This window comes from Panthera tigris, chromosome F3 (assembly GCF_018350195.1).
Source record: "Panthera tigris isolate Pti1 chromosome F3, P.tigris_Pti1_mat1.1, whole genome shotgun sequence".
NCBI lineage: Eukaryota > Metazoa > Chordata > Mammalia > Carnivora > Felidae > Panthera > Panthera tigris.
In genome coordinates, this window is record NC_056678.1 from 1,432,821 (window position 1) to 1,460,301 (window position 27,481).

General features: G+C 49.1%; 1 protein-coding gene across 3 annotated transcripts in view; it reads right to left on the reverse strand.

The window, feature by feature from the left end:
• Positions 1-27,481, reverse strand: part of NVL (nuclear VCP like) — an 89,570-nt gene that overhangs the window by 32,492 nt on the left and 29,597 nt on the right. For all 3 annotated transcript variants that reach the window (XM_042975374.1, XM_042975376.1, XM_042975375.1), the window contains 6 exons: positions 26,931-27,234; positions 25,462-25,680; positions 24,600-24,704; positions 20,128-20,190; positions 14,265-14,384; positions 10,339-10,438 (listed from right to left, as the gene is read on the reverse strand). In XM_042975374.1, the coding sequence (XP_042831308.1) occupies positions 10,339-10,438; positions 14,265-14,384; positions 20,128-20,190; positions 24,600-24,704; positions 25,462-25,680; positions 26,931-27,234 (911 nt within the window). The remainder of the gene's footprint in view (positions 1-10,338; positions 10,439-14,264; positions 14,385-20,127; positions 20,191-24,599; positions 24,705-25,461; positions 25,681-26,930; positions 27,235-27,481) is intronic.

A 27,481-nucleotide genomic window follows, 5' to 3' on the forward strand; every position in this document is an offset into this window, starting at 1 on the left:
AAACCCAATTATCCAGACCTTCTGCCTCCGGGACCGGACGACACCCTATTCTGAACTCAGCTCCTCATTACCGATCAACCATGAGCTCCCAGGTTCGTCAGAATTATCCCACCGAGGTGGAGGCCGCCGTCAACGTCCTGGTCCATGAGCACCCGTGGGCCTCCTACCCCTCCCTCTCTCTGGGCTCCTATTTCCACCGGGAGGATGTGGCTCTGGAGGGTGTGGACCACTTCTCCCACGAGTTGGCTAAGGAGAAGCGGGAGGGTGCTGAGCGTCTCTTGAAGGTGCAAAACCAGCACAGCAGCCGCGCCCTCTTCCGAGACGTGCAGAAGAGGTGCCAGGATGGGGGGGTGAGAGCCTGGATGCCACGGAAGCCGCCCTGGTCTGGACCAGGCCCGTTTGGATCTACACGCCCTGGGTCTGGCCCGCGCAGACCCCCAGCGCCGTGACTTCCAGGAAAAGCACTTCCTAGACGGAGGTGAAACTCATCAGGAAGATGGGCGACCCCCTGACTCACCTCCGCAGGCCAGCTGCCCCCCTCCCCAGGCTGGGCGAGGCCGGCATCTCTTGGAAAGGCTCACCCCCCAGCATGACTCGGGGTCTCCGGAGCCCAGCAGCCCGTGAGGGGCCCCTCCGGCAGCCCCCGGGTGCCAGGGCTGGTGCCCGAGCCTCTCTCTGTGGCCACCAGGCAGCTTTGCAACACCCTGGAGCCTGCTCCCGAGCCACGGACCAAATGGAAACAGGAAAGCTTTTTGCAGCAGGAAACAACAACAACAACAACAACAACAACAACAAACCCCAAAAAACTAATCATCCAGATACGTGGGGGAATATTTTTATAGGTATTTTATAGGTAGGTCCTATCATGTTTCAATGATCTGTAAGTCTGTGTCTATGCCAATACCAAATGGTGGAAACATCTTTTAACTTGAATATGCAAGTAGATATTAAAAGTCAGAGCTGCATGCTCAAAAATGAAGCCTGATGTAAACAATCCCAATCATAATTAGGAGGCACTTAGTTTAGGAATTTTATAATCATTTAATATCTCTAACTGACAAGCACCATATTTAGTTTATTACAAATTTATTTATTAGTTTATTTTAAGGAATTACTTACTTCATTTCGAGTAAAAAGCACCCTGAGCACTTTATTATTTTTTTAAAGATTTTATTATTTTTTAAGTAATCTCTATACCCAATATGGGGCTTGAACTCATGACCTCGAGATCGAGTCGCAGGCCCTCAGACTGAGCCAGCCAGGACCCCCACCAAGCACTTTATACAGATCTTACTATGGGATGGCAAACTATGCTCTATCAAAAACTTTTCCAAAATTCGATGCATTACACCATCTCTCAAAGAAAATCCAGTGCTGTGTGTCTAGAGCTCGTAGGTACCAATCAGCTTCTTACACTTTAGAGGACGATAAAGGGAAAAGCACTCTAATCGTCCTCTAAAGGGAAAGAGCGCAAGGAATGGGCGTCGTAGAAAGTGAGAAGCAGGCGCACACCGGCACCTCCCTGTGACAGAGAGCCATCTTGGACGTGACACACTTCACACACGCCCCGATCTTCTCCCATGTCCTCCCCGAACCGGGCAACCATGCTCTCTCCTGCCTTGGTTGAGGCCAGCTCATCCTTCCAGTCTTTCCGGCCGAGACCTGGAGGCGCGGCCGGGCTCCACTCACTCACGTCCACAGCCAATCCATTAACAGGTCCCGTCAACTGATGACACTTCCACACCCCAGCCATCAGCTGCTGAGAACACTAACTTCTTGCCCTGGGAGTACTGCTACAGCTTGCTAAGTGGCTCCCCACCTCGATGTGGCACAGATGGGAGTCTTCAGAGTCAAGATAATTCTCACGTCCGCAGCGAAGAAGTCAGCCCAAATCCCACCGCTGCAAAGACAAAATCCGCTCACTCGCAAACAAGGAGGATGCGTGAAGAGCCCTCCCTTCCATCCGCCGGTGAGGAAGCACCGCTCTCCCACCGAGTACCAAAAAAAGCTGACGTTTAAGAGCTAAAGGTAGTGACTTCCAACTTCAGGAAAAACTCCACCTTGCTGCAAACGGACCCCCGATTTTCAAGAGGTGCCCCAACAATTCAATGGGGAGAAGATGCCACAAATGTGCCGAGGCCGGGGGACGTCCACGTGCGAAAGGGTGAATCGGGACCCCTTCCTCAGAGCACACAAACATTAACTCAAAATGAACCTAAGATCGAAGTGTGAGCACTGGAAGCGTAAAACCGTCACCACACACGGGGGTTAATCTTTGTGACCCTGAATCAGGCAATGAGTTTTTGAGACAGGACACAAATTGCACGTGATTAAAAATCTATAAATTGGATGTTACCAAAATTTCAAACTTTTGTTCTTCAAATTACACCATCGAGAAAGTGAAAAGACAGCCACAGGCTGGGAGAAAATACACGCAAATCATACACCTGGCTGTGGATTTGTATCTGGAATTAGTCATTCTTTAAAAAAAATTTTTTTTTTTTAGTATTTGTTTATTGTTGAGGGAGAGAGAGACCGAGCACGAGTGGGGAAGGGGCAGAGAGAGAGAGACACACACACAGAATCGGAAGCAGGCTCCAGGCTCTGAGCTGTCAGCGCAGAGCCCAACTCGGGGCTGGAACTCACAAACCGTGAGATCATGACCTGAGCCGGAGTCGGCCACTTAACCGACTGAGCCACCCTGGCGCCCCTAGAATTAATCATTCTTACTGCTCAATGACAAGGCATGACCCAACTAAAAAAAATGGGTGAAGGATTCAAACAGGTATTTCTCGAAAGAAGACACTACAGTAAGATACTACCTCACACCCACTGGAATGGCTGTAATCAACTAGAAAGGTTGTAACAAGCGTTGAGGGTGTGGAGAAATCCGAACTCCCACACTTGGCTTTGTTATAATTATCGGCAGGAACAGAAAACGCTGGGCCTCTCTGGAAAAGTCTGGCTGCTTCCTGAAGTGTTACACACAGAGTCGCCACGTGGCCCACAGGCCCCACTCCTAGGTATCTACCTCCTGAGAAATTATGATATACGGCCACACGAAACCTTGTATGCGGAGGTTCACAACAGCCCTAAAGTGGACACGACCCAAATGTCCATCGGCTGGAGAATGGGTGGAACGTTTACGTCCACACGACAGAACGTCATCCGGCAGTACGAGGAACGGAGTACTGACACCGCCACACGGATGTGCCTTGAACACAGGACGTCGAGCGGGAGAGGGCACACCCCGCAGCCCACATGTGTGACTCCACTTACACACGGAAGCGGAGGCCTCGGGAGACAGTGCTGCAGGTGGGGACGGATGGGGAGGGGCAGCTAACACGCACAGATCCTCTTGAGGGTGACAGAAATGTTCTCAGATCAGGCTGTCGGGATGGCTGTACAAGTCTGTTCATATCCTCAAAACCACTGAATCGTGTACTTAAAATGGGTAAAATTTATGGCATATTATAGATCTCAATAAAGCCATTTTCTTCGAGACTTAGAAACTGGACTAACAAGACCATCAACACTATGTCTATGAAAATTACCGCAAGATCAGACGACCTTCACGGAACAGGAGTAGGTCTCTTCTTACAATTCACAAAACAAATACTGAGTTTTATTATTTGCGGGTTCCTGAGAATCAGCAGAAATGATGCCAGGGCCTAGGTTACTTTTACAAGGGAAGCCTTGTGCCAAAGGGCGAGATACACAGGTCGGAACACGGCACCAACTCAAGGAGAATTTAACAACGATCCAGGGCCATTCAGACTGGACACAAAAGGGAAGGTTTTACTTGGAACTTTAAGTGGCTGAATATCTTACTGTGTGTAATGGAATAAATCTCTTCTTTGTTGCCACCCATCGAGTCGCCTGACAAAAAACTACTAAGGGCTTATCACAATGGATAGAGACTCTGAACTAGGAACTTTCTCTCAAACATAAAACCGCAGACCTAATCCTTGTCCAGAAGTTTACACTTCGTGTCATAATTTACAGATTTAATTTTTCAACAGAGCTGCACAGAGAGCAGAAACTCTTTCTGAATACCGTGTTGCTACTGTAGGAAACAGACCCCCGCTGAGCAGTAGAGACCCTACCCGGTTGGTGTGGCTATCTGGGTATACCTGTCTGCAGGAGTGTTTTTAACCAGCGGCACAGAGGATTCAGTGGGAACAGACAGTTCCTCTCTGAGAATGTCCTTTACAGGAGCCGGTACCAGAAGAAGGAACGTGCGCACGTGCGCAGGAGATGACAATCAGGGCATCGGTGGTCTTAGTGGACTTTGTCCAGGGACCTTCATCTCCTGGGGCTGAGCACAGGGAAGCGGAGTATTTCTGGGACAGGGGGTGGACTCTGGTGTGCCACACATCACACAAGGGACATCACAGGTCTTGAGAGCAGCGAGGTGGGGGGGGGATGGGGACAGAACAATTCTTTCCCTTGTTTTGTAGAAAGCAGCACCTCACAAGTTAGGGGAAAAAGTGATGACAGAAATGGAAAATAGGAGAGGGGCGTCTGGGGGGGCTCAGCTGGCTTAACCATCCAACTCTTCATTTCGGCTCAGGTCATGATCCCACCATCTGTGTGATCGAGCCCCTCGTCAGGTTCCGTGCTGACAGCATGAAGCCTGCTTGGGATTCTCTCCGTCCCTTGCCCGCTCATGCTTTCCCTCTCTAAATGAATAACCTTAAAAAAAGAGAGAAAAAGTCTTCCAAGCAGAGGGAACTGACGCCCTACCCGTACTGTTAGGGCATTCACACGAAAGCAGGTTTGTGTCCAGAAACCATGAGGGCTGGGGGTGCCTGGGTGGCTCAATCAATTAAGCGTCTGACTTTGGCTTAAGTCTTGATCTCACGGTTTGTCAGTTCGAGCCCTGCGTCGGGCTCTGTGCTGACAGCTCGGAGCCTGGAGCCTGCTTTGGATTCTGTGCCTCCCACTCTCTCTCAAAAATAAACATTAAAAAAAGAAATAAGAAAGAAAGAGAGAGAGAGAAAGAGAGAAAGAAAGAAGGAAGGAAGGAGGGAAGGAAGGAAGGAAGGGAGAAACCACGAGGGCTGGCATGAAGTGGCCCAATTCACAGGTATTGAAAGAAAAGAGTTCTGTCAACCCAGAACTCCATATAGGCTTCAAGAAAGAAAGAACCGGAAATCAAGGCATTCTTGGATAAATGAAAACCAAGAAAATTCGCCGCAAGCTAAACACACCTAAAAGAACAACTAAAGGGAGTTTCTGAAACAAAAAGGAATGTCGGAAAAAAATTAGGAACGTCAGAAAAGAAAAATCGATGGGAAGAGCAAAAATTTGGAAATACAACAAAGCCTCCTTTTCCACTTAAGTTTTAAAATTTTATTTGACAGGGGGCGCCTGGGGGGCTCAGTCAGTTAAGCGTCTGACTTTGGTTTCGGCTCAGGTCACGACCTCACGGGTCATCAATTCCAGCCCTACGTCGGGCTCTGCATTAACAGCTCGGAGCCTGCTTGGGATTCTCTCTCTCCCACTCTCTCTCTCTGCCCCTCCCCCCACTCACACTGTCTCTGTCTCTCTCAAAATAAACAAACAAACAAACAAACAAACTTCAAAAAAATTTCATTCCACAGCTGAGGCAAAAATAAGAACGCTGTCTGAGGAGGTTCTGAGACAGTGGAGAAGGGACACGGAGGACAGTCCCGAATGGGGCTGGCGCAGGAACTCCAAGGCAGGCCGTGCATGCACTCCTTGCTGGAACTGGCAAAAGAAATGCTGACATCAGTAAACAGTGAGAAGCTACGTGTATGCAGTTCTACAACCGCCTCATCCACAAAAAACACTCTACAAAGAGATACACTCAAAAATAACAGGTAAATCAAAATGAAATTCTAAGAAATGTTCAAGTGACCCACAGGAAGGCAGAGAGAGAGAGAGAGAGAGACAGAGAGGAAAAGCACGTGCATGTCAGCAGAGGAGGGGCAAAGAGAGAGAGAATCCCAAGCGGGCTCCTCGATCCCATGACTCCAGGATCATGACCCGAGCCAAAATCAAGAGTCGGACCCTCAACTGACTGAGCCACCCAGACGCCCCTCAGTCTGTACTTTCTGATTAAGTTCTTATTTCCAAATTTCTGAATTCAGGGAAACACCCAGCAGGCAAAGCATCCCCAGAGGGAACCGAAACTACCCCTTGAAGCAACGGGGACTGTCCTGTCCCAGCAAGACCCCACCCACGACTGACCCCAAGACGATGACCAACCTTTCAGTGCCCACCAACTTTGTCCCACGCTTTCCTTTCTGAACCTGGACCTTTGCTCAGCACTTTGGAGACAGTCTTTTGGGATGCCAGCCTCCCATCTCCCTGATGGGGTTTTGGAGTGGTGGTGGGGGTTCCGAGCTGATGGCCAAGTAAGAATTCTTGAAGACGTCTTTGGTACCAAAAGGGTGATTTTAGTAAAGCATGGGGACAGGACCCATGGGGAGGAAGAGCTGCACTGGGGTAGTGCAGGTGACAGCTTCTCTACTGTGGAGTTGGGGGCAGCCCAGGGGAAGTTTCCAGTGGGACTTCCATATACTAAGGAAGACTCAAGGATACTGGAGACCTAGCTCTTGTCAAGCTAAGACTGTTTTTCCCGCCAGCAGAGTATTATCACTAAGACAGTAGGGAGTCCCTGGAGATTAGGCTATTGATAAAATTGCCTTTTCCTTGTAATGTTACTGAGATATTTATAAACTGATGGAGACTCTATCAGTCAACCGTGTGTCTTCTATCCTGTCCCCAGTCCTTGGGCAGCCAGGAGGGCCTGAGGAACGTCACACACATCCCACCCGGCGGGTGGCTTGGGGGAGTCGGCCTGCCCCGTGCTCCCTCCTCATCCCTGGCGTTGGCCTCGCGGAAATAAATTCCTTTCCTCTGTCAGCAGGACTCCTTTCTCTGCCTTCGATTTTGTGCGTTGCCAGCGGCAGCAGCTGGTGTGTCTGGGCCCCAGCAGCCAGGTGCTCTCGCCCCTTACGCCCTGGGTACATGTGCTCACACAGCACCTCTGCAACAGCCTTCCTGGACCATCATCTCTAAGTCAGCCCGCACCCCCCCCCCCCACCGCCCTCACCCCCGCCAAGTCGTTCTCTACCCTCTTAGCCAGTCTGTCTCTTACGTACCCAAGTTCCCCAGCCCCAAATCACAGTACACACAAAGCATTTTTCCAAACTCTTAGCCTTTGAATTCCCAAAGCCAAGCAGGACCAGGCACACGGTAAAAACTCCATAAATATTTGATGAGAAGAGAAGACGTGCTGAGAAATTAAAGAGTCTTACGCTGACCGGTGGGTCTTCAACACCAAACGGAAAGGTGGAGCTTGTGCGATCACAGAGCGCGTCAGGAAAGAAGCCTGTGTGCGAAGAGTCAGAGCGGCTGCAGGTGTTCGTGCCCTGCGTCCCTGCCCCGGAACCTCAGCCTCCCCACTGCTGTCCCCCGGGCGCCGCCTCTAGCAGGAATGGCAGCCTCCACCCTCGGCTCCTGGAACCCTGCGGTCACGTGAGAACGAGGATGCGGGATCCCGCCAGCGGGAGCCCACGCCACCAGGAGAGGCCTGGAGAGGGGACGCTCCGTGAGGAGGGGACGGAGCTGCCGAAGCGTCACCGCGGAGACGGTCCTCTGGCCCTGCCACTCCAGCTGATGGCACGGGGATCGGAGAGGAACCTCTGGACAAGCCCTTCCGGAGTCCCCGACCCACAAAATTGTGGGTCAGAGCAAAAATGGTGATTTGAAGCCGCTGAGTATGGTGGTAGTTTGTCATGTGGCCAAAGCCATCAGGTGGGAAGAGATTTCTGGAAGCGGGGAGAAAACAAGTCACAAACAGAATGTTGCAGGACAGCGCACTAGGGAAGAGAACCGCCACAAGCACGCGCACGGGTGACACGGATGACCCACGGGGCCGCTCTTGGATTTCTGTAGGCAGCAAGGCAGCGGGATCTCTTCCGCGGATAAGGGGACGGGGGAGGGGCAGAGCGGAGGAAACAGGTTCAGGGACACCGGAAGGGACAAGACACAGGTGCCCACCGTGTTCCTGTCTCCCTCACCATGGCTGAAGTCAGCACAGGCTACTGTACTCAGCCCGGGCTTTCGCAGCTAAGAATCCAGAGAGCTGTCGAGAATTCAGAGAATTCAGAGAATTCAGAGGTGAACAGAGACCGGGAAAGGACACGCACCTGCACTGTTTGAGGCGAGGATTCACGTAAAACCCAGGGACACGGGGGGACCTGTTACGTTCTAGTCCACAGAGACTAAGCTAAAGATATGTGTTTACGATCACCAAACACGAAAACGGCGAGTGCCAGGTGAAGACAGGATGGCTTATCGCAGACTACGGTGTCTTCTCGAAATCTCTCAGAAAAACTCTGCGTCTACCAGAAAACGCAGGGTGTGATTCTGCACAGAGATCTGTGAGGTTTCCCAGATTCCCCCGGGGACAGCTGTGAGTGTAGGACCTCGGGACCGCCGCCCTGGCTGTCACCAGATGTGCTCTTGGCAGAGGCAGTAGTTACTGAACAGCTCCTTGCCACACGCCGTGGGAGACACACTGCCCTTTACGACCATCCTGCCAACTGGCGTCATTATCCTGGAAGTAACGTGTGCCCAGAGCGGAGGTGGTGTAACCAAGAAGGCTTCTGCTCTTTGTCCCCGGTTCCTGTCAGAAAGCTTCAAATAGCCTCGCCATTCCCCAGGGACGGGAGTCTTTGCTACGCTAATGACCAACTCAAGGTCGGCCCAAGATAGTAACTTCAGGATGGGCCAGTTGTCAGAAAGACCAAGCCCGTGGTTAGAGGGTAGAAGTGGGAGCCACATCTCTGGGGAGACGGTTCAATCGCGCGGCCATCGACCAACAGTGACTAAGGCATAAAACCCCAAGGGAGGCTCTGGGCGGCAGAGCTTGGGAGTGTCCTGCTGACGAGCACACCGGTCTCCCAGGCTGGCGTGTGCCCTGGCTCCAAGGGGAGAGGGCCCCCGACGTCTGCACTGCCCCCCACACCTGGCCTTGTGTGCATCCTTCACAACAAACAGCAACTCAAGTACAGTGAGCCTTGAACAGCGTGGGCGTTAGGGGCACCGACTGCCCCCTCTCCCCAGCCCCGCACGCTCAAAAGTCTTGTGTAACTTCTGATTCCCCAAAACACTACTAGTGGCTACTGTTGACTGGAAGCCTTACCGGTAACGTAAAAATTAACACACGGTATGCACGTTCTCTGTGTTATATGCTGTATTCTTACCATAAAGTACAGCAGAGAACAAAAACATCACGGAGGCCATAAGGAAAATACGTTTATAGGACTGCACCGTGTTCACGAGAAAAAGCCGCGTGTAAGTGGACCCACGTAATTCAAACCTGTGTTGTTTAAGGGTCAACTGTACGGTGCTTTCCTGCATTCCTTTAACTGTCGTGGCGAATTACTGAACCTGAGGGTTCACCTGTAGCTGGCCGGTCAGCAGCGCGAGGGTCCTGGTGGCAGCCTCGCAGGCTCTGACACCAGCTCCGCGTGATCAGTGTCACACGGGTGACACAGGTGCTCGGCCGGTGTCACACGGGTGGGGGTGGAAACAGAACCGGTAAGAGAACAAGAGTTGTAGCCAGGACTCAAACCCAGGTCCGCCGGATTCCAGAGACGGTACTTTACTGCCGTCAAAGTACAAACCTTCATATATTTCCGTTTTCCATTTTAAAATGAAATCGTATATATTTCACGGAGGTTTTACCTTTCAAAGTAACTTACAAGACCCGGAAGACAAATTCTGTGAGCTTGACGGTGGCAGACAGTTAACACCAGTGTCCACGCGGGGTGGCTACGACACAGCGGCTCACGAGGACGGCAGAGTAGTTAGCAACAGGAAGAGACTCTGGGACCCTCAGTAAGAGCCGGGTGCTGACATTATGGGCCTTTTCTAAGCCCCTCGGCTCCGCTGAAGCTCGTGACAACTTTAAGTAACAGTTACTGCAGGGATGGTGACGTGGTCCCGGTATAAAACCTTGTGACTCTATCTTCAACCTTCACACGCAGTGAAGAGCCTGGTCCTTGTTTCCTATAAGCTTGGGAGAAACCGCAGGACACAAATTCTGATAACATCTGTGTGGTCAAAAGCGGACACTGGGTTTTCTGACAAGACAACCTTCCGAGGACCAACACAGAAAAATCCCCCAAATCTAAGGAATAAAACTCTTTTTTACTATCACTTGCATAAAAGCTTCCTAAGGTTTTATTTCAAACTTACGAGCCAACAAGGGATTTCCTAAACTTAACCCTCCTCTAGTGGCATGAATGTAAATCCCGGTGTCGTGGAGCGCTGACAGTCATGGGGAGCACCCCCTACCTGGCCGGTTGGTGGCCGCCATGATAAAAACCTGCTGCCGCGCTTCCAGCCCGTCCATCTCGGTGAGCAGCTGGTTCACCACGCGCACGCTCGCCCCCGTCTGAAAGGGAATGAACACACCTCCATCAGTTTCCAAAAAAAAGAAAACCGCATCGTCATTCTTTTCCATACAAAGTAACGTACCAGCCAACTTCAAGAAAGCTTCTGTCCAGAGGTAACGGCCATTATTTTCTGAGTGGTCGCTACATCCCGGCACTGTGCAACGCAGGGGCAGGAAGTCCCCGGAATTGTGTTATCCACTGTTCCACGAGGAAGCTGAGGCTCGGAGAGGCCACGTGTCCAGGCCTCACAGCCAGACAAGGGCAGGCCTGGCTGATCTAAATCTGGTGCCTCCAAGTTATTCAAAGATCCAATGGCTACGGGGCACCTGGGGGGCTCAGTCAGTTGAGCGTCTGTTGGTTTCGGCTCAAGTCATGGAGCCCTACATTGGGCTCTGCGCTGACAGTGTGGAGGTTGCTTGGGATTCTCTCTCCCTCCCTCTCCGCCCCCCTCCTCGAGCACACATGCATTCTCTCTCAAAATAAATAAACTTAAAAAAAAAAAAAAGAAAAGATCTAATGGCTGTGGGGAATAAGTTTAGGAATTCCCTGAGCTTGCACCATGGGTTAACAAGGCATAAAGAATTAGAAAGTCAGAGGGTGAACACACCCAAGTTTGGGTAAACGAGATTAGGTAAACGGGGCAAAGGCCCCCAGTATAAGGACAAAGGTATAGGAATAGGAAATCTCAAGATGAAAACATCCAAGATGAGGTAAACAAGATTAGGTATTCAGGGCGGAAATGCCCCCCAACTTAGTACAATAGCAGAAAGCTGCTTTCACAGGAAGGAAGAACCAAAATAGGTAAACAGGTAAACAGGACTTAAGACCACCGCAGGGTGAAGTTGCCCAGAGCGGAGCTAATTAGCAAAACAAAGGTGCCTTGCTGACCCTGAGGTAGCATGCTCCTTTCTCCTTTCAGTCCCCTAGGCCAGTTTAGGTAAACAGAGGTGGGGCCTCCTGTCTGCTGTAAACAACCTTCCACACAGCCAGGATTTTGTTTTGTATTGACACGAACCCTAACACAGCATATCTCCAAAACCCCTTTCCCCCACGCCCATGAGTTAATGTTCAAGACTCCACTGTCTCTTTGTGCACGTCCAGTCCATCACGCTTGTAAGCCTTCTGATCCAAACAAAGACGGAGCAAGGACCCTTACTCGGGGCTCTCCTCTCCTCCAGGACATTAGCCTCTCTCGCATTTTCAATCCTGTGTCCCCGTCTCTTGCTGGACAAGAGAGAACTCTACATCCAGAGTCGCAACAGATTTCCTACTGGGCAAATGTAGACTCAGCCTCACGAGAGCCCCTGGGATGTGAGATGTTCCAGATCTTTGGACTGGGCCACGAGGCTTCTTCCCAGAGGCACACAAGCAGATCTACGGCAATACCCAAAGGAAAGGTCCAGGGCGGTGGTGGACACAGGGGAACTCACTCTGACACAGAAAGGTTTTAAATGCCCAATGGAAGAAATGAGAAAAGTAGTGCTGTGTATGTGTGGCGGGGCGGGGGGGGGGGGGGGGGGGGGGGCGGGGCGGTGGGATTACTGCGTTTCTTCAACACAGAGGTGGTAACAATTTCTCCAGAAAAGAAACGGTGCATGTCACCACTCCTTGAGGACACAAAGCTAATATGTCAGGAGATGCACATAGTGACAATCCTGACTGAGAACAGTAAAGCAGCCCCAGACACCAACCAAACACGGTCCTACCTAAACCAGACAAAATCCTCAGAATCAGCACAGGAATGTGAAAGGCAGGTTTTACTATAACAAAATTATAACATTGTACGTAATAAAAAAAATTAAAGGTAAGTGAGAAGACTGGGAAAAACGTGCCAACACACACAATCAGACAATGGATTAATTTCTAGCACACGTAAAAGCTCCTATAGATAAAAAAGAAGTTTTAATAGCAAAAGGATCAAAGTATCTGATCAGGCAATTTCTAGAAGATGAAATACAAATTCACTGAAGACAATCAACCTCACTGATAATCAGGGACGTGAATACTAAGATTTAACGTCACGTTTGACAATAAAACTGACGAAAGATTAAAAGATGGGTATTAGCCATTGCTGACAATACTGTTGGCAGGCATATGTATCCGGTATTTTTTTGTGAAGGATGATTTAATGTCAGCTCCAAAACATAGTATGTATAGGTCCACATACATGTGCACAAAAGCATGTGATTAGAGTTATTAGAGTTATTTCAGTTCTGTTTGTAAGAAAAACAATTAGAAACAATGTGAATGTCTAAAACAGAATTATTAAAGAAATCCTTCTGTTTCCAGAATGTAGAACATTTATGCAATCGTTTAAAAATTAAGTCATTAAGCACATGGGAAAATCATCAAGATGCATGACCACATTCATATAAAACTCTAAACCATACATGTTTTTAAGCTTATGGAGAAAGTTGTAGAATAACAAATACTACATATGAAACTGAGTGATAACCTCCAAGGAGAGTAACAGAGGGAAATGGGAAGAAGGACTCTTGATCTACTAACACGTGTACTTAATTTGAGTTTTGTCACAAGCGTGTGTCCATGCATAACTCATGCGCTAAAAAAAGAAATATGTATTCCCATTTTTCTCCCTATTTCTCTCCTTCAGAATCCCCTTCAGGTGAAAACGTCCAAAGAGAAGAACACAGGTACTGGAAAATGGAAACACGTGTTAGTAAACATCCAAGAACGAGCGAGAACCCAGACGTCAGAGCACGGTTCGTGTGGCCACAGACCTCTCTGTGGCAATGGCCGACCAGCCGCGACCCACTCACTGCATCTGTCCAAAGTCAAAATCACCAGCCCTTAACAGGCGGCTGCAAACCAACATAGGGGCTGTTGACAAATGAAGGGTTTATTCGGAACCAAAGACAAGGAGATAAATAGGAGTCAACTCCAGAGCACAACATGCCTTGACCAGCCGGACAGAAAGGGCAGTGCTTTGCTCTGGATCCCCCACCAGATTCCAGGATCTGCCAGCCGGCGGGGTGACCTGGGAAGGACCTCTGCGTGGCCACTGACCTCACCCCCAGAGATAAGACCAGAAGGATTTTCTGGGATGCTACTGATGACTACTGGATGAGGAAACAGAATCACTGCGACATGAATCACACTCACATTAGTCAAGTTTTGTTCTTGAGACTTTGGAATGTTTCTGGAGATTCAAAGTGAAATGAATTTAATAAATGTTTTACAGCCTAAGGGCACACACAAGATAACTATCTGAAGATGAATCACAAGAGAAACATAATCACTTCCTTAGTCATCGTGTCACAAATGTACCCACTAGACAGTCTTCATACTGGTTTCCAGAAGGTCACGTGCTCTTTACAGCAGTGGACTCTGGGACAAGGTCCTTCTGATAACGACTGCTTCCAGGCCCCGGCCGTGCTGACGTTCCCGTGACCAGCGACGCTGCAGACTCGTGCAGGCGGAATGCGGTGCAGGCCCACTTCCCGTCCTCCCCAGGCACGAACTGTACCGCGTCAGAAAGCGCACCGCCTGACCCCATCCTGGGTGCGTGGAACCGCGAGGCCCATTTTCTTGGGCCTCAAGAGCCCATTCACCTGATGGGGATCAGGATTACGAGGCGGGCTATTCACAGCCACCATCACTGCAACCCCCAGCTGCTCACCCCTGTGAGTCACAAGCGTGCCACCAAAATGACATAGACAAACGGATACGAGGGCTGATAACAACACAACTGTTACGCCTAGGCCCTCACTCCAAATTACCAGGTTTCTTCACTTAAAGAACCTCAGTGTTCTCAGGAAATGACTTCATAAGAACTTACAAAAGGCTTATGGTGCATACGCCTACCTCTCGGTCTGACCTTCGAGGGCACAGGGCGTCCACTTCGTCGAAGAATATGACACAGGGCGCGGAGTTCTTGGCTCGCTGGAACACCTGTCGTACTGCACGCTCACTCTCACCAACGTACTGAACACGCACAGAAATAAAATGCAGAGACTGTTCAACTTTGGGGCTTTGGGCCAAATTACAGTAAAACTAGTTTTAAAAGACATTTAAATATCAGAGTCCACAAAGTACTAGGCTGATCCTCATGGAACTGCTGATATATAACCATTTTTGATGCAGAAACACAGCCAAGTGTATATGGTTCAACTTAATAAAATCAGCTATTATTGAAGCCTATAGATTACCTCGTTTCTAAAACAAAGACAAAGTAAATGTGAGGTCTTCTCTAGGTCAGACACAATCCCATAATTCTACACTGTGATTTTGGAACTAATCTCCTGAGGGGCACCTGGGTGGCTCAGGAGGTTTGAGTGACCAACTGTTGATCTCGGCTCAGGTCATGATCTCAAGGTCTGTGAGGTCGAGATCCACGTCAGGCTCTGTGCTGACAGCACGGAGTCTGCTTGGGATTCTCTCTCTCTCTCTCTCTCTCTCTCTCTCTCTCTCTCTCTCTCTTCCCCTCCCCTGCTTGCTCTCTTTCAAAATAAATCAATAAACATTAAAAAAAAAAAAAAAAAGAACTGATCTCCTACTCTGTATGCATATAAAACACCCAGCAGTAATTGTCATTAATCCAACACTACTTTACTGCCATTTCCTGCTCGACCATCATTTCCACGTGGGTCAAGTTGCTAATGAAAGATCTACTTTGTCACTTGGCATCAGAGAAGGCGAAGTGAGCCAGTGAGGCCTTCAACAGGTTTCACTGGACATACCATACCGTAAAATCTAAGTCAAAACATGAAACAGTAAGATCAGTCAAGAAACACAGTAATTCATAACGTCCTATAACATTAGGACAAGTTAATGCAGAGAGCTACATGTAAGAATATGGTCTCACTGTTCATGAGGCCTAAGAGACTGTTCTCGTAAAATTTCAAACTAGTGAACCAAGCATGTTTTCTCCTAATAAAACTGCTAAATAGGACAGAGTCTGCAAACTGTTTCCAGTGCCGACCCCACCGCCAGTGTTTGTTACGCTCTCGTGACCACACGGCCGTGATAAAGTAATGCAGGCAGAAAGCACACGCCATGGATGACAGTGACGGGAGGGTTTTCTGTCTTCTCATCTGTCCTGTCTTTTCTTGGTACTTTTGCTCAAGGTGCTTCCCTTACTTGATCTGTCTTCCAACCTGCCTCCACTTCTCCCGGTATTCGAGAAGGTCCCCGACTTTCTTCCTATTGCTCTCCCCACTCTGCCCTCACAGAGTCTCCTGCTACTGAGACTCCCAGCTGGTCTAGATAGTCCTTGGGAAGCAGAAGTCGTGGCCTTGATCATAACATCTTGTGTGGTATATAAATACAGTAGACTGGCTCAATTTCCTAAAGAATCCAAGTCAGCAAAAATTATATTTGAAATGCTGGACCAAAATAGTAGATATTTTAAAAGAAAAAGTAACAGTGAGCTGGGAGAGGTCAAGTATCAGACAGGGGTCGACGGAACGATCAACACAGCTGGCAAATGCACTGTGGCTAGAGCAAACCAAATGGCCAAAGGGAAACTTAATTTAGGGGAAGATAAACCTACAATTTCAAAAGAACAGATTAAAAATCAATCTTAACAAAGGTGACAGTGATTAAAAATAAGCAAACAGAAGAAAATCCCACTATCTTGGCCTTTATGAAATATTTCAAATAAGGATCCTATAGCTATCATTTCTAACTTCTTATTTGCCTTTCAGTTTTCAACCGTGATAACCTGGCTTTTGCAAACACCCTTATTGAAAACACCCTCCCTGAAGTCACCAATGACCTTCTAATTGCCAAACCCAAAGCCCTACTTTCGGTTTCTCGTACGCTGTGGTTACTGACAAGGTTGAAGAAACAGCCTCCTGGATGTTCAGGCTCAGAAAGTCTTGGGCGTCCTCCACCCTTACAAGACCAGTCTCCTCCTTCCCTATCCCCAGCAGTGTTTTACTGGGGTCAGGGACCCCACTGTTTGTCCCCAGGGTTTCCAGTGCCACCCCGAATCTCCTGAACTCCGGGCTCACATCTCTGTGTCTGCTGGAAGTCTCTGGACTCCTTGATTCTGAATCGTCCTACAGCAAACTCATTATCTAATCCCAAGAAGTTTATCTTCCTCATTAGATCACCTCATCTCTCCCGGTCATTCCAGACTCTGCCACAGACCTCCTCCCCACCTTTCCCTAGGAAAAAAGTCAGAACACGATGAGAACAAGGCTCAGTCCTCAGATTGGCAGGAATGGTGCGGATGTGGGACAGCGGGAACCCCCACTCACCGCTGGTGGAGGCGTAACAGCAATGACCATCTTGGGGAAAAGCTGGCAAAACTTTCTCTTTCAGGAGTGAAGATACAGCAATTCTCCTTCGGAGAACATACCCTCACGGGAAATAGCTCACTGATGAAAGTAAGGATGTATGTATGTAATGTTCGATCTGAACATCAAGAAAGAAAGAAACTGATTTTTTTTAGAAGTGTGGTTCTGTTCATTCAGCGGCATGCCACACGGAAAACTGATGAACTAGAGGTAAACACATCAACAGAGATAAGTATTACTGCGATCTAATGATTTACGAGAAATATACATTTGATCACTCAGATGACTAAATGTACTTCTCAGACATATCTGGTTTTCCCCAAAAGTTTCTGAAAACTGTCAGAGCCACAAAAGCGCATGGAGGTCCACTAGAGGGTGGGGCTGGCTGCCAGGAGGGCCAACCCCATGGTTACAGGGTGGAACTTTCAGTGTCCCCCCCCCCCCCCCGCCACCCCCCACACCTCCAGGCAGGGGAGGGGGCCGGAGACTGAATAGACAAAGGTCAATGACTCAGCCAATCATGGCTCCACAGAAACTTTTTGGTCCTTCCAGACCTGGGGAACCATGGAGCCAGGCCCCAAGGCCCATGAGACTCCAGGTTGGGACTGTGCCCTATGTACCTCTTCATTTTGCTCTTGATTCTTCTTCTTTATCATGTCCTTCAACAACCTGGTAAACACAAGTGTTTCTCGGAGTTCTGCCAGCTGCTCTGGCAAATTAATCAAAACTGAGGAGGAGTTGGTTGGAGCCTCTGATCTGTAGTCGGTGTGTCAGAAGCACAGGTGACAGCCTGGGGCCTGTGACTGGTGTCTGCCATGGGGGGTGGGGGACACTCCTGTAGGACCGAGTCCTCAGCCTGCGGAATCGGATGTCGTGTCCTGGTAGCATCAGAACTGAGCTGAGCTGAGTCGGTTCTCAGACACCCTGCTGGTGTCCAGACTGCTCGAGGTCTGGTGACCACGTACTTCCACAAGTTAGTCTGTGCTCCTCCAGGTAAGTGTGCTCCCATCCCCGTCACCTGTTTCACCGGTCCCTTAAAAATTACTGTCCTGGGGCGCCTGGGTGGCTCAGTCGGTTAAGCGTCCGACTTCGGCTCAGGTCATGATCTCACGGTCCGTGAGTTCGAGCCCCACGTCGGGCTCTGTGCTGACGGCTCAGAGCCTGGAGCCTGTTTCAGATTCTGTGTCTCCCTCTCTCTCTGCCCCTCCCCTGTTCACGCTCTGTCTCTCTCTGTCTCAAAAATAAATAAACGTAAAAAAAAAAAAAAAATTAAAAAAAAAAATTACTGTCTTAACATAATCGAGTATCCAGGGAGTGTTCAAATTTCCAACTGCCTCATTAAACATTTTTGAAACACGGACAGTAATGCTACATGTCGTTTAGGGATACATATACATATGTAATAAAAGCAGAAAGTACACAGAACAAAGACCAAATTCAGGATCACGGTAAATTCTGTGGGAGAGAGAACAGGGGACGTGGTTAGGGAAGATCTGCAGGGGCTTCGCTGGGTGACAGATACGTTACTCTTCCTAATTTCTCACGTGCCTGGAACAGATCCTCAGAATGTGAAGCAAGGTTGTGCCCTTGCTTACAGCCTCTGTCGGCTCTGGTATTCCGGAGACAACACCCAGCTCTGGCTGGGGATGAGAGCCCCTCACTGTCAGGCAGAACTGTCCTTCCTGGCTTCCACCCGCAACAATCCTCTCCCTTCAAGGTTCCTTTCTAACACCTCCTCTGCCAGGAAGGCAAAAGGAGCACAGGGAAAGTAAAGACGTACAGAGAAAGCCCGCAGGAAATGCTTAAATATAAATCCTTATTTTAGGAGGAAACTAACACATACAATAGGAACATATACAAACTGGTAAGGGGGATACATTTAAAAAGCCTTTTGAAACAAACAATACTTTTTTTTTTTTTTTAAGTATGTTCCACACTCAATGTGGGGCTCGAACTCACAACCTTGAGATGAGTCACATTTTCTACTGACTGAATCAGCCAGGAGCCCCCAAACGATACTACTTTTACTTCTTTGAACGCATTACAGAACGGAACGGTGTTTTTACTTCTCATAAGGACGAAGGGATAATACAATATTCAAAATCTCTGAAGTCTGAGATATCATATAAACTGAAGGCAGAGAGGAGTTACTGTATAGTATTGTAGCATCTCCCCCCAGAGCACTTTTACTTTTTGAGACAAGTCGTGTGAGCTGCCCGACATCAGGATGAGGCAAGCACGCTGGGAGTCACGTAGCCCAGGCTCAAACCTCAGCTCTCCTCCCCCAGGGCCACTGGACTTTGGCCAAGGTGTGTGACACCTCCAGACTTGAGTTTCCTCGTTTGCAAATCAGGAATCAGAGGAAACAACAACCCGCATCTCACGGGACTGTCACCGTGAACGAGGCAGGGGTTGGGGGCTGACCACCCACCCTGCTGTTGAAGATCCACCTGTAACTTTTTACTCCCCTGAAACTCGACTTGTGATAGCCTGCTGTTGACCTTGGGAAGCCTTACGACATGAAGTCAACTGACTTTTGTCGGCTGTGTGTTCTATGTATCAAACTGTGAATTCTTACCGCGTCAGGTCAGCTAAAGAGAAGAAAATATCAGTAGGAAAATCATAAGGAAAATACACTTACAGGACTGTACTTATTGAGAAGTCTCCGTACATAGGTGGGCCTGCGCAGCTCAAGCCCGCGTCGTTCAAGGGTCGGCTGTATACGTACAGTGCTTGACGAATACACGGCACAGAGTATACGCTTTATTTATGTATTTATTTATTTTATTTTTCAGAGTACACACTTTAAAATGTCACCTGGGTGGCTGAGTCAGTTAAGCAACTGACTCGATTTTGGCTCAGGTCATGATCTTGTGGTTCATGAGTTCAAGGCCCACGCTGCGATAGTGCGAATCCTGTCAGGATTCTCTCTCTGCCCCTCCCTGTGCTCTCTCTCAAAATAAATAAATAAATGATCTTTAAAAAATTTTTAAAAATAAAATAAAATGCCAACTTTTAAAAAAAGTTTATTTGGGGGGTTGGAGGGCAGGCAGGCAGGGCAGAGAGAGAAGCAGGCTCCACGCTGTCAGCACAGAGCCTGACTCGGGGCTCAAACCCACAAACCGTGAGATCATAACCTGAGCTGAAGTCAGATGCTTGACTGAATGAGCCATCCGGGAGCCCCTAAAATGTCGACTTTTTGATTATTTCCATTTTGCAGGAGGGAAAATGGAGGCTCAGAGCTGAAGAGACTTAGTTAAGAGAGCACTTAACACACTTCGTACAACAGAGCAAAGCAATGTCTTCACTCCTGCGGTGGAGACTTCACCAAAACGTCCCGTGTTTCCAGGACGCGGGGACGCTCTGCTCGTAACTGGAGCAGCCGTTACTTCTCATCTACGACCAAGGCTAACGCCACAACTTACCATATTTAGCAATTCGGGGCCCTTGACAGATATAAAGTTCAGTCCGGACTCATTTGCAACCGCCTAGTGAGAAAAAAACCAAGATACAAATCAGAAAAATCTACAGTAAACAGTAATTTGTGACAACACGGGACTTTTTGCAGTTTATACTGTTTCTCTCATCGGAGGAAGGAGATGAAAAGGAAAAGGAGAAATGGGTTAAAAAAAAAATCAAAGAAACATCTACAACTTTCTAAGAATCACTCAGACGAGAAACCAGACAGGGTGACGTGGACCATCTGTGTGAAGGTGTTGCTTACACAAACACGCTTACACACACGTGTCTGTAGCCCGGCTTGCAGTGCCAGTGAAATCCCAGTCTGTGCAGCAAAGCGTGCCTTGCCCAATGAAAGCAATCGTTCACTCATAAACCAAAATTCAAAAACCTCAGTATTAGTCTTGGCCACGGGTCAGCGCTTACAGATTACTTTTAGTAACGATTAAACTGCACGGCTCAAAGCCAACACGGTCGTACGTGTAAAAGAACCCGCGAGAGGTCACCTGAGTGCCGAGAAGAAATGTGAATAAGTCACCAAGGATCAGGGAACAGAGTCCCTTCTCTCCCCGGAGCCTGGCCTCGGAGCTCCAGAGCCACACCCGACAGGAAGCTCGGCATCTCCTTCCGGACCTGATGTCTCAAATCCGTCATTTCCAAAGCAGGACGCCTGGATCTGTCCCAGCTCCCTCCGCACCCCACGTCCCCAACTCCGACAGCTTTTAGCCCCAGACCCTGGTGGCCCCCTTGACCCTTGTCACATCATCCAATCCGTCTCCAAGTCCCGTCAGCCTGAGGCCAAAATGTCCGCGTCCGACGCTTTCTGCTCCTCCGCCACCCACCCCTCACGCAGACCACCTGGATGTGCAAAGAAACCAAACCGAGACTGGACGAGACGACCCTCACGGGTCCCCTTCCACTCTCGCTCTCCTCTACCACTCACCAGAGTCCCCTTGTAAGAACGCCAATCACATCGTCTCCCTGGGACTCGCCTTTATCCCCGAGTACAACTTGAAATACTCACCCCAGCTCACCAGCCTGTAGTCTGGGACACGACAGTTCCCCTAGTCCAGCCACTGGCTTTCTCGGGGTCCCTCCCCGCTTCAGGGCCAAACAGGCGGTCAAGGCCGCTACGCGGCTGGCGCCAAGCACCGCGGCCACCGCTGGCAGAGGGACGCGCGTGGGCTGCCCGCACCGCTCAGCTTCCTCCTCCCGGCCACCCGACACCGCGCGTGACGGAGAGTCAGGGCACATCGACTCAAGTCTGACTCCTCCGCATCAGCTTCCGGGCTTCCACGTGCCACGTAAGTGAGATTTAACCCACCGTGACCGCCGGCATTTCCTGAAATTGCCGGAGATCTTCCCCGTCTCCTACGTGGGACACGGTGACCCTACCGTACGTTTTCTTCCCGGACGTCACCATGAGCCTCACCTGCGGCGTCAGCAGCTGCCTGCGTCCGCGCCAGCGTCCCAGGTGACAGATGACGTTTATTAGTCATCAACCCACAGCGTGCTGGCTCCGGGAATCACACACCTGCACTTTCTGCTGCTCACGGACGTCCTATGTCCTCGCGCTTAGGAAACTCACTGCGATGGTGAGTGAACCAAAGCAGGAAGACCAGCCCAAACCCTCATCTTCTAACCAGGTTCTGTCCAGCACGCGGATCCACAACTTTCCCAAGGTAACATCTCGCTTCTGCCATTCGAGGGCATTTTCTACTATTTCTACTATTCTATTCTTCCGGGCATGAACCTCTTGGAGCATCTGAAGAAAGTGGTGAGCCCTCTCCCTGGAAAAAACACCGCCCGCATCCAGTGGGCTTGAGGCCCACCCCTGGAGTCCCGGGTAAGACTCCCTGCTCCGGACGAGCAAGGTGCCAGAAAGCTGACTGCACAGACAGGTGCCAAATTGCCGACAGTGAGGGGAGGCAGGAGCAGGGGCAGGAGGATAATCTGCTCTGGGATCTAACGATACCCATGGATTTCAAATAACCCGTCTCCTTTCTGCCAGGAGCAGGGCTACTCAAAGGCAAATGTAACTCATTAAAAAACAAACGATACAAGGCACCGGGGCCAGGGAACTGCGTCCACCTGGTGAACTGACATGTTCACGTGCAGGACCTTCTTTCGGGCTACATTCTTCCCAAACTGCTGTCAAGAAAACAGAGAACTACCTCTGCTGGTGTTCCCACCCCCCTCACAGCAATGCCTCGCAAGAGTACTGGAAGCGTTAAGCAAGGAAACTCAGTAACATCAGTACAAATAAGTTAGCAAAACTTCATGTATGTATTACACACGTCCACATGAATATATACGTGAGCAAATGGCACTGTGGGTATCTGATTATTTACGGAGCACTCACAAATTATATGGCTGTTGTAGTACTTCCTAAAAAGTCTTTACTTTTAATTTCCTAATTTAAGAGTAATTCAAATAATTTAAAAAGTTGACAAAGGCTAATAAGTTATAGGTGGAACATCATACAGACATTAAAAACGACAGCTGACACGGGGCGCCTGGGGGGCTCAGTCGGTTGAACACTGACTCCTGATTTCGGCTCAGGTCGTGATCTCACAATTCGTGGGATCGAGCCCCATGACGGGCTCAGCATTGGTGGCATGGAGCCTGCTTGGGATTCTCTCTCTCCCCCTCTCTTTCTGCCCCTCCCCCATTCACGCTCTCTCTCAAAACAAACTTTTAGAAAATTGTTGAAGCAAAAGGGAGACGCATTATTTACAATCCTCTCCCCTCCACCTACTACGAGCCACTGCTTCATTTTGTTGTCAGCTCTTCTCGATGTTCTTCCGTGATGCGGATGTCAAGATAACGTGTACCATAACTTTTACATGAATTCTGACAAATACGAGCTTTTTAAAAGTGCTTTCCTCACACAGCAATATTAAACATTTTCCCATATCAATATATGCACACGTCTGTATTTTCAATCTCTGTGTAGAATTCTATCATAAAGGTATTCTGTACTTTATGGAAATGACCCCCACTGAAACAACACTACATTGAATAGTCCTGTACTTAAATTTTTGTATCTCAACCGGTCATTTTATTAGAACGCTTTTTTTTTTTTTTTTTAATTTTTTTACATCTATTTATTTTTGAGAGACAGAGAGAGCACAAGTTGGGGAGGGGCAGAGAGAGAGGGAGACACAGAATCTGAAGCAGGCTCCAGGCTCTGAGCTGTCAGCACAGAGCCCGACGCGGGGCTCAAACCCACAGACCGTGAGATCATGACCTGAGCGGAAGTCGGACGCTCAACCGACTGAGCCACCCAGGTGCCCCAATTAGAACGCACTTCTAAGTAATTTTTCAATAAAAGGAATGTTTTTAAAGCTTTCGACCTGTTCCACTGGATCAAAATGACCCCTTACCAGATCACATCTGCTTCCTTACCAAAGTGCCTTCTAGACCGTCTGTGCGGATTCTACCCTGTCGCCTCAGTGTCTATCTTGTACACACTGAAGGAGTGACAGCCATTAACATTGCTTTTAACCTTTGACGGTCTGGGAGGCAAAAATGGTTTCTTACGCTTCTTAAGTGGCATTTTAAAAATTACCAGCGGGCTTTAAAAACTATACTTATTGGCTTTCACTTTCTTTCTTTTAAAGTTTATGTATTTTGAGAGGCAACCCAGGAAAGGGAGAAGCAGAGACAGGGAGAGACAGAATCCCAAGCAGGCTCTGCATTGACAGTGCAGAGCCTGATGTGGGGCTCGATCTCACAAAGCTGTGAGATCATGACCTGAGCTAAACCCAAGAATCAGACACTCAACCAACTGAGCCACCCAGGTGACCCGAAAAAAACAGTTTTTTAAAATAACAATTGTAGGGAACACCGAAGAAAATACTTAGGTTATAAATAAGTACAGCAAAGCAAGAAACAAGGTCAGCTACTACAACCATGCGATAGTACCTATTAAAAAGCCAGAGTTACAGGGAATACAATACTTGCTATATTAAAACTGATGGAGCCATGGCTCATGTAAAAAATTTTTTCTTTCATGGGGGTGTCTGGGTGGTTCAGTCGGTTAAGCGTCTGACTTCGGCTCAGGTCATGATCTCGCGGTTTGTGGGTTTGAGCCCCAAGTCGGGCTCTGTGCCGATAGCTCAGAGCCTGGATCCTGCTTGGGATTCTGTGTCTCCCTCCCTCTCTGCCCCTCCCCTGTTTGCACTCTCTCTCTCTCTCTCTCTCTCATAAATAAACATTAAATAAAAATTAAAAAATTTTTTCATTTCACAAATGTCCAATGATGTACCTTCTGTAATTAAAATAAAAGCGGGACACATTCCTGAAAACTGTCAGTCTTACTAAAATGACCTTGTGAGAGAAATTATGTAAAACTAGCCCACTCTAACACATAGGCTAAATTCCCAGGACCCGACGAGACAGCAGGGGAGAAAACCCGCAGTTGCACTCAGCGCACCTTGGCCAGCAGCGTTTTCCCGCAGCCGGGCGGGCCCGCCAGGAGGACTCCAGCTGGGGTCACCAATCCGAGGGCTCTGAACTGATCGGGGTTACGTACCGGTGCCTGTAAAGAACAACGCCAAAGTTGATCCATTACGAATGTCCATTCACACCGCGCGTCCACGTTCTCTCCAGATGCAAGCTGCCACCGTGACCACGGGGTCCAGAGGTAAGAACAGTGCCGGCAGGGCGCTTACCTCCGCGCCAAGCACGGGGTACGTGGTGATAAATCAAGTCCCTGCTCATGAGGAAATCACACCTAAACGTAAGTTCTGAAAGCACTTCAGACATAAAGACACAACACCTTCAGCATCTTAAAATCAAGGATTTTAAAAAAACCACCTAAACTTCCAGGCTATGAAGCTTTCAGAAGGTGTCCTAGAGATGGAGGAGAGGCCGTGCTGTCCGTGGTCAGGAGCCAGGCACGCCCAGCCCCTGCACCTGCTCCTCTCCCAGCAGCTACACACCTCTACATAGATCGTTCCTCATTAAAGATCAGTAAAGTGGAAAAGTAAGAGTGAACGAAAATCGATCCAGACTTTTATGAAACTTCTCTGACCCACAGGAGTGGGAGCGAGTTGAGAGAATATTTCTCAAATGGTCGGCTCTTGGTTGAAACCCAACTTTTTTTTTTTTTTTTAATTCACTGCCACAGAATTCAAGCACAACCATAGAATGAGCCTAAAACAGACTTCGAAAGAACAAAACAGGTTGCTGGAGGCTGAACGATAGTACAGCAGAACACATGAGAGAAAACGTACAGTCCAGCCCACCTGCACCTGTCACACGGGCCAGCGCCGTTCCACGGCGGACACACCTACCAGGATGGCCATGGTGAGCTCCTCTCGGACATCTTCCAGGGCACCGATGTCTGCCCAAGTCACATTGGGGACAGTGACAAAGCCCTCCCTTTTGGCTGAGGGCTGGACGGAGGACAGAGCAACAATGAAGTCATTCAGTTCAATGCGCAGCCCTTGCAGCCGCTCCTCTGAGAGGGGGTCCTGGTTTCGCAGCAACACCAGCAGCCTTTGCAATTCATCCTTAAAGGGAGCGATCGAAGGGAAAAGTGAACAACTGCATATATATTGGAAAACTTATTTTTGTGCTTTTAAAAATTATTACCGCAATATTTCTTTAAGCTATAATGAACTACTGTGGATTTTAATAATTTTCTCCACTGACAGAAGCCATTTCTTTTACTCTGTGTGGATGAAGATTTGGCCGAGGAAAGGTCCACCGACTAGAACCAAATGCAGGACAAGGACGTCCGTGTGCTAACGAGGGCCAGCTGTGGCAAACATGGGCAGCTGGTAACAGTCATTTCTGCAACTATTTCTTCCAGTTTTCATTTACAAATAATCACGAAGCAGCTGAATCTTGATGAAATTCAAACAAAGTTACTCTGGTGGCAGTAGAATGTAAAACAAGGTTCCTCGAAGGGCACTACGTGGAGCCTTGAGCTTCGGAGGCAAACAGACTCCTTGTTCTGAGGAGACTATAAAGGTGGGAGAAAAGTAACCCGGAGTCAGTCTGTCAAGTCCTAACTTCTGTGTGTCTCGTATCAGGAATATGCTTACTATTCTTTTTAACAGATGGACTGTGGCTCCAAGTGAGTGGGGAGGAAAAAGACATCTGACAACCACGGACCGGGACCTGCTCTGGGAAGCAGCTGTGTGGCCCGGGCAGGCCATGGTCGCTTACGCTTCGTTCCTTCGATGACAGGGCCGTATGAAGCCCGCGCACAAAGTATGAACTCCTAGAGCTCACAGCTGCAGCGTTGACCTTGGACACACGAGTCCCCCTCACGCACGTACTGTCCTCCAGAGCCGCGTGGCGCCGGCTCACGGACACAGGGCGCCAGAGGATCGTCCCGGCGCACCTGACCAGAAGGTGACCAGGAAATAAAACCGAGTGCCTGGCGCTCCTACGGCAGCCGACCAGCTCTCTCTGGCCAGGTCTGGAGGGTGTGCACCGCACGCCTGTGGGCCGCACAGTCTCACGCCAGGGACCCCTGTGGGGGCACCGCTACGAAGTGTGGTGGCAGGGAGGCCACATGTAAACACAGGAGTGCGGCTATGACTTCAGTTTACAAGATAGGCAGGCGGCGGGGAGGCCACAGCTTGCCAACCCTGGTCCAGAGCCTCATAATATTGTAAAAGGAATTTATTCGGGATCAGCTAAAAAAGTAAAACAACTTGTACTTTTCAAGCTACAGACATTCTGGGTGTAACTGATAATTATTCTGTGGATAAAATGCCAATAAAACATAAATCATAAACCTCAACCATACCGACGCTTGCTGGGCGGCCGACACGAAGGACAGGTTCGGCACCTGCGGGGAAAGCTCCTGTGCTTCGGAAGCGGGCTTCGTTCCGATCCCGTCTCCCCGGCCTCCTCTGGAGAGCAAAGCTTCCATCTCAGGGTCGGCCCGCGGCTCGGGCAGCTTCATCAGGACCCTACTGACCGCACACATGGCTGCCTCTCGGCAGAGCGCCATCAGGTCAGCGCCAACAAAGCCTGGAGTGAGGTGTGCCAAGTGGTGGAAATGAAAAGTTTCCGGAAGTCTTAGTTTTCTGCACAAAGTTCGAAGTATTCTGTAGGAAAGACAGGGAAGAACTTCAGCCTCCTTACCCACCAGAAAAAACAAATCACCGAACACATCTGAGGTCAAGTCTGCTTTTAGAAAAGATGAAATGGACACCTGCCGGAAATAAAAGCCACCAGACTCCGAGTAAACCATGAATTCCATCCATCACAAAAAGCTGTGGTGATACACCCCTTGCATCCAATTTTATATTAGGACGGTTACTTCTCCAACTTCACGGGATCGTGCGTATGCAG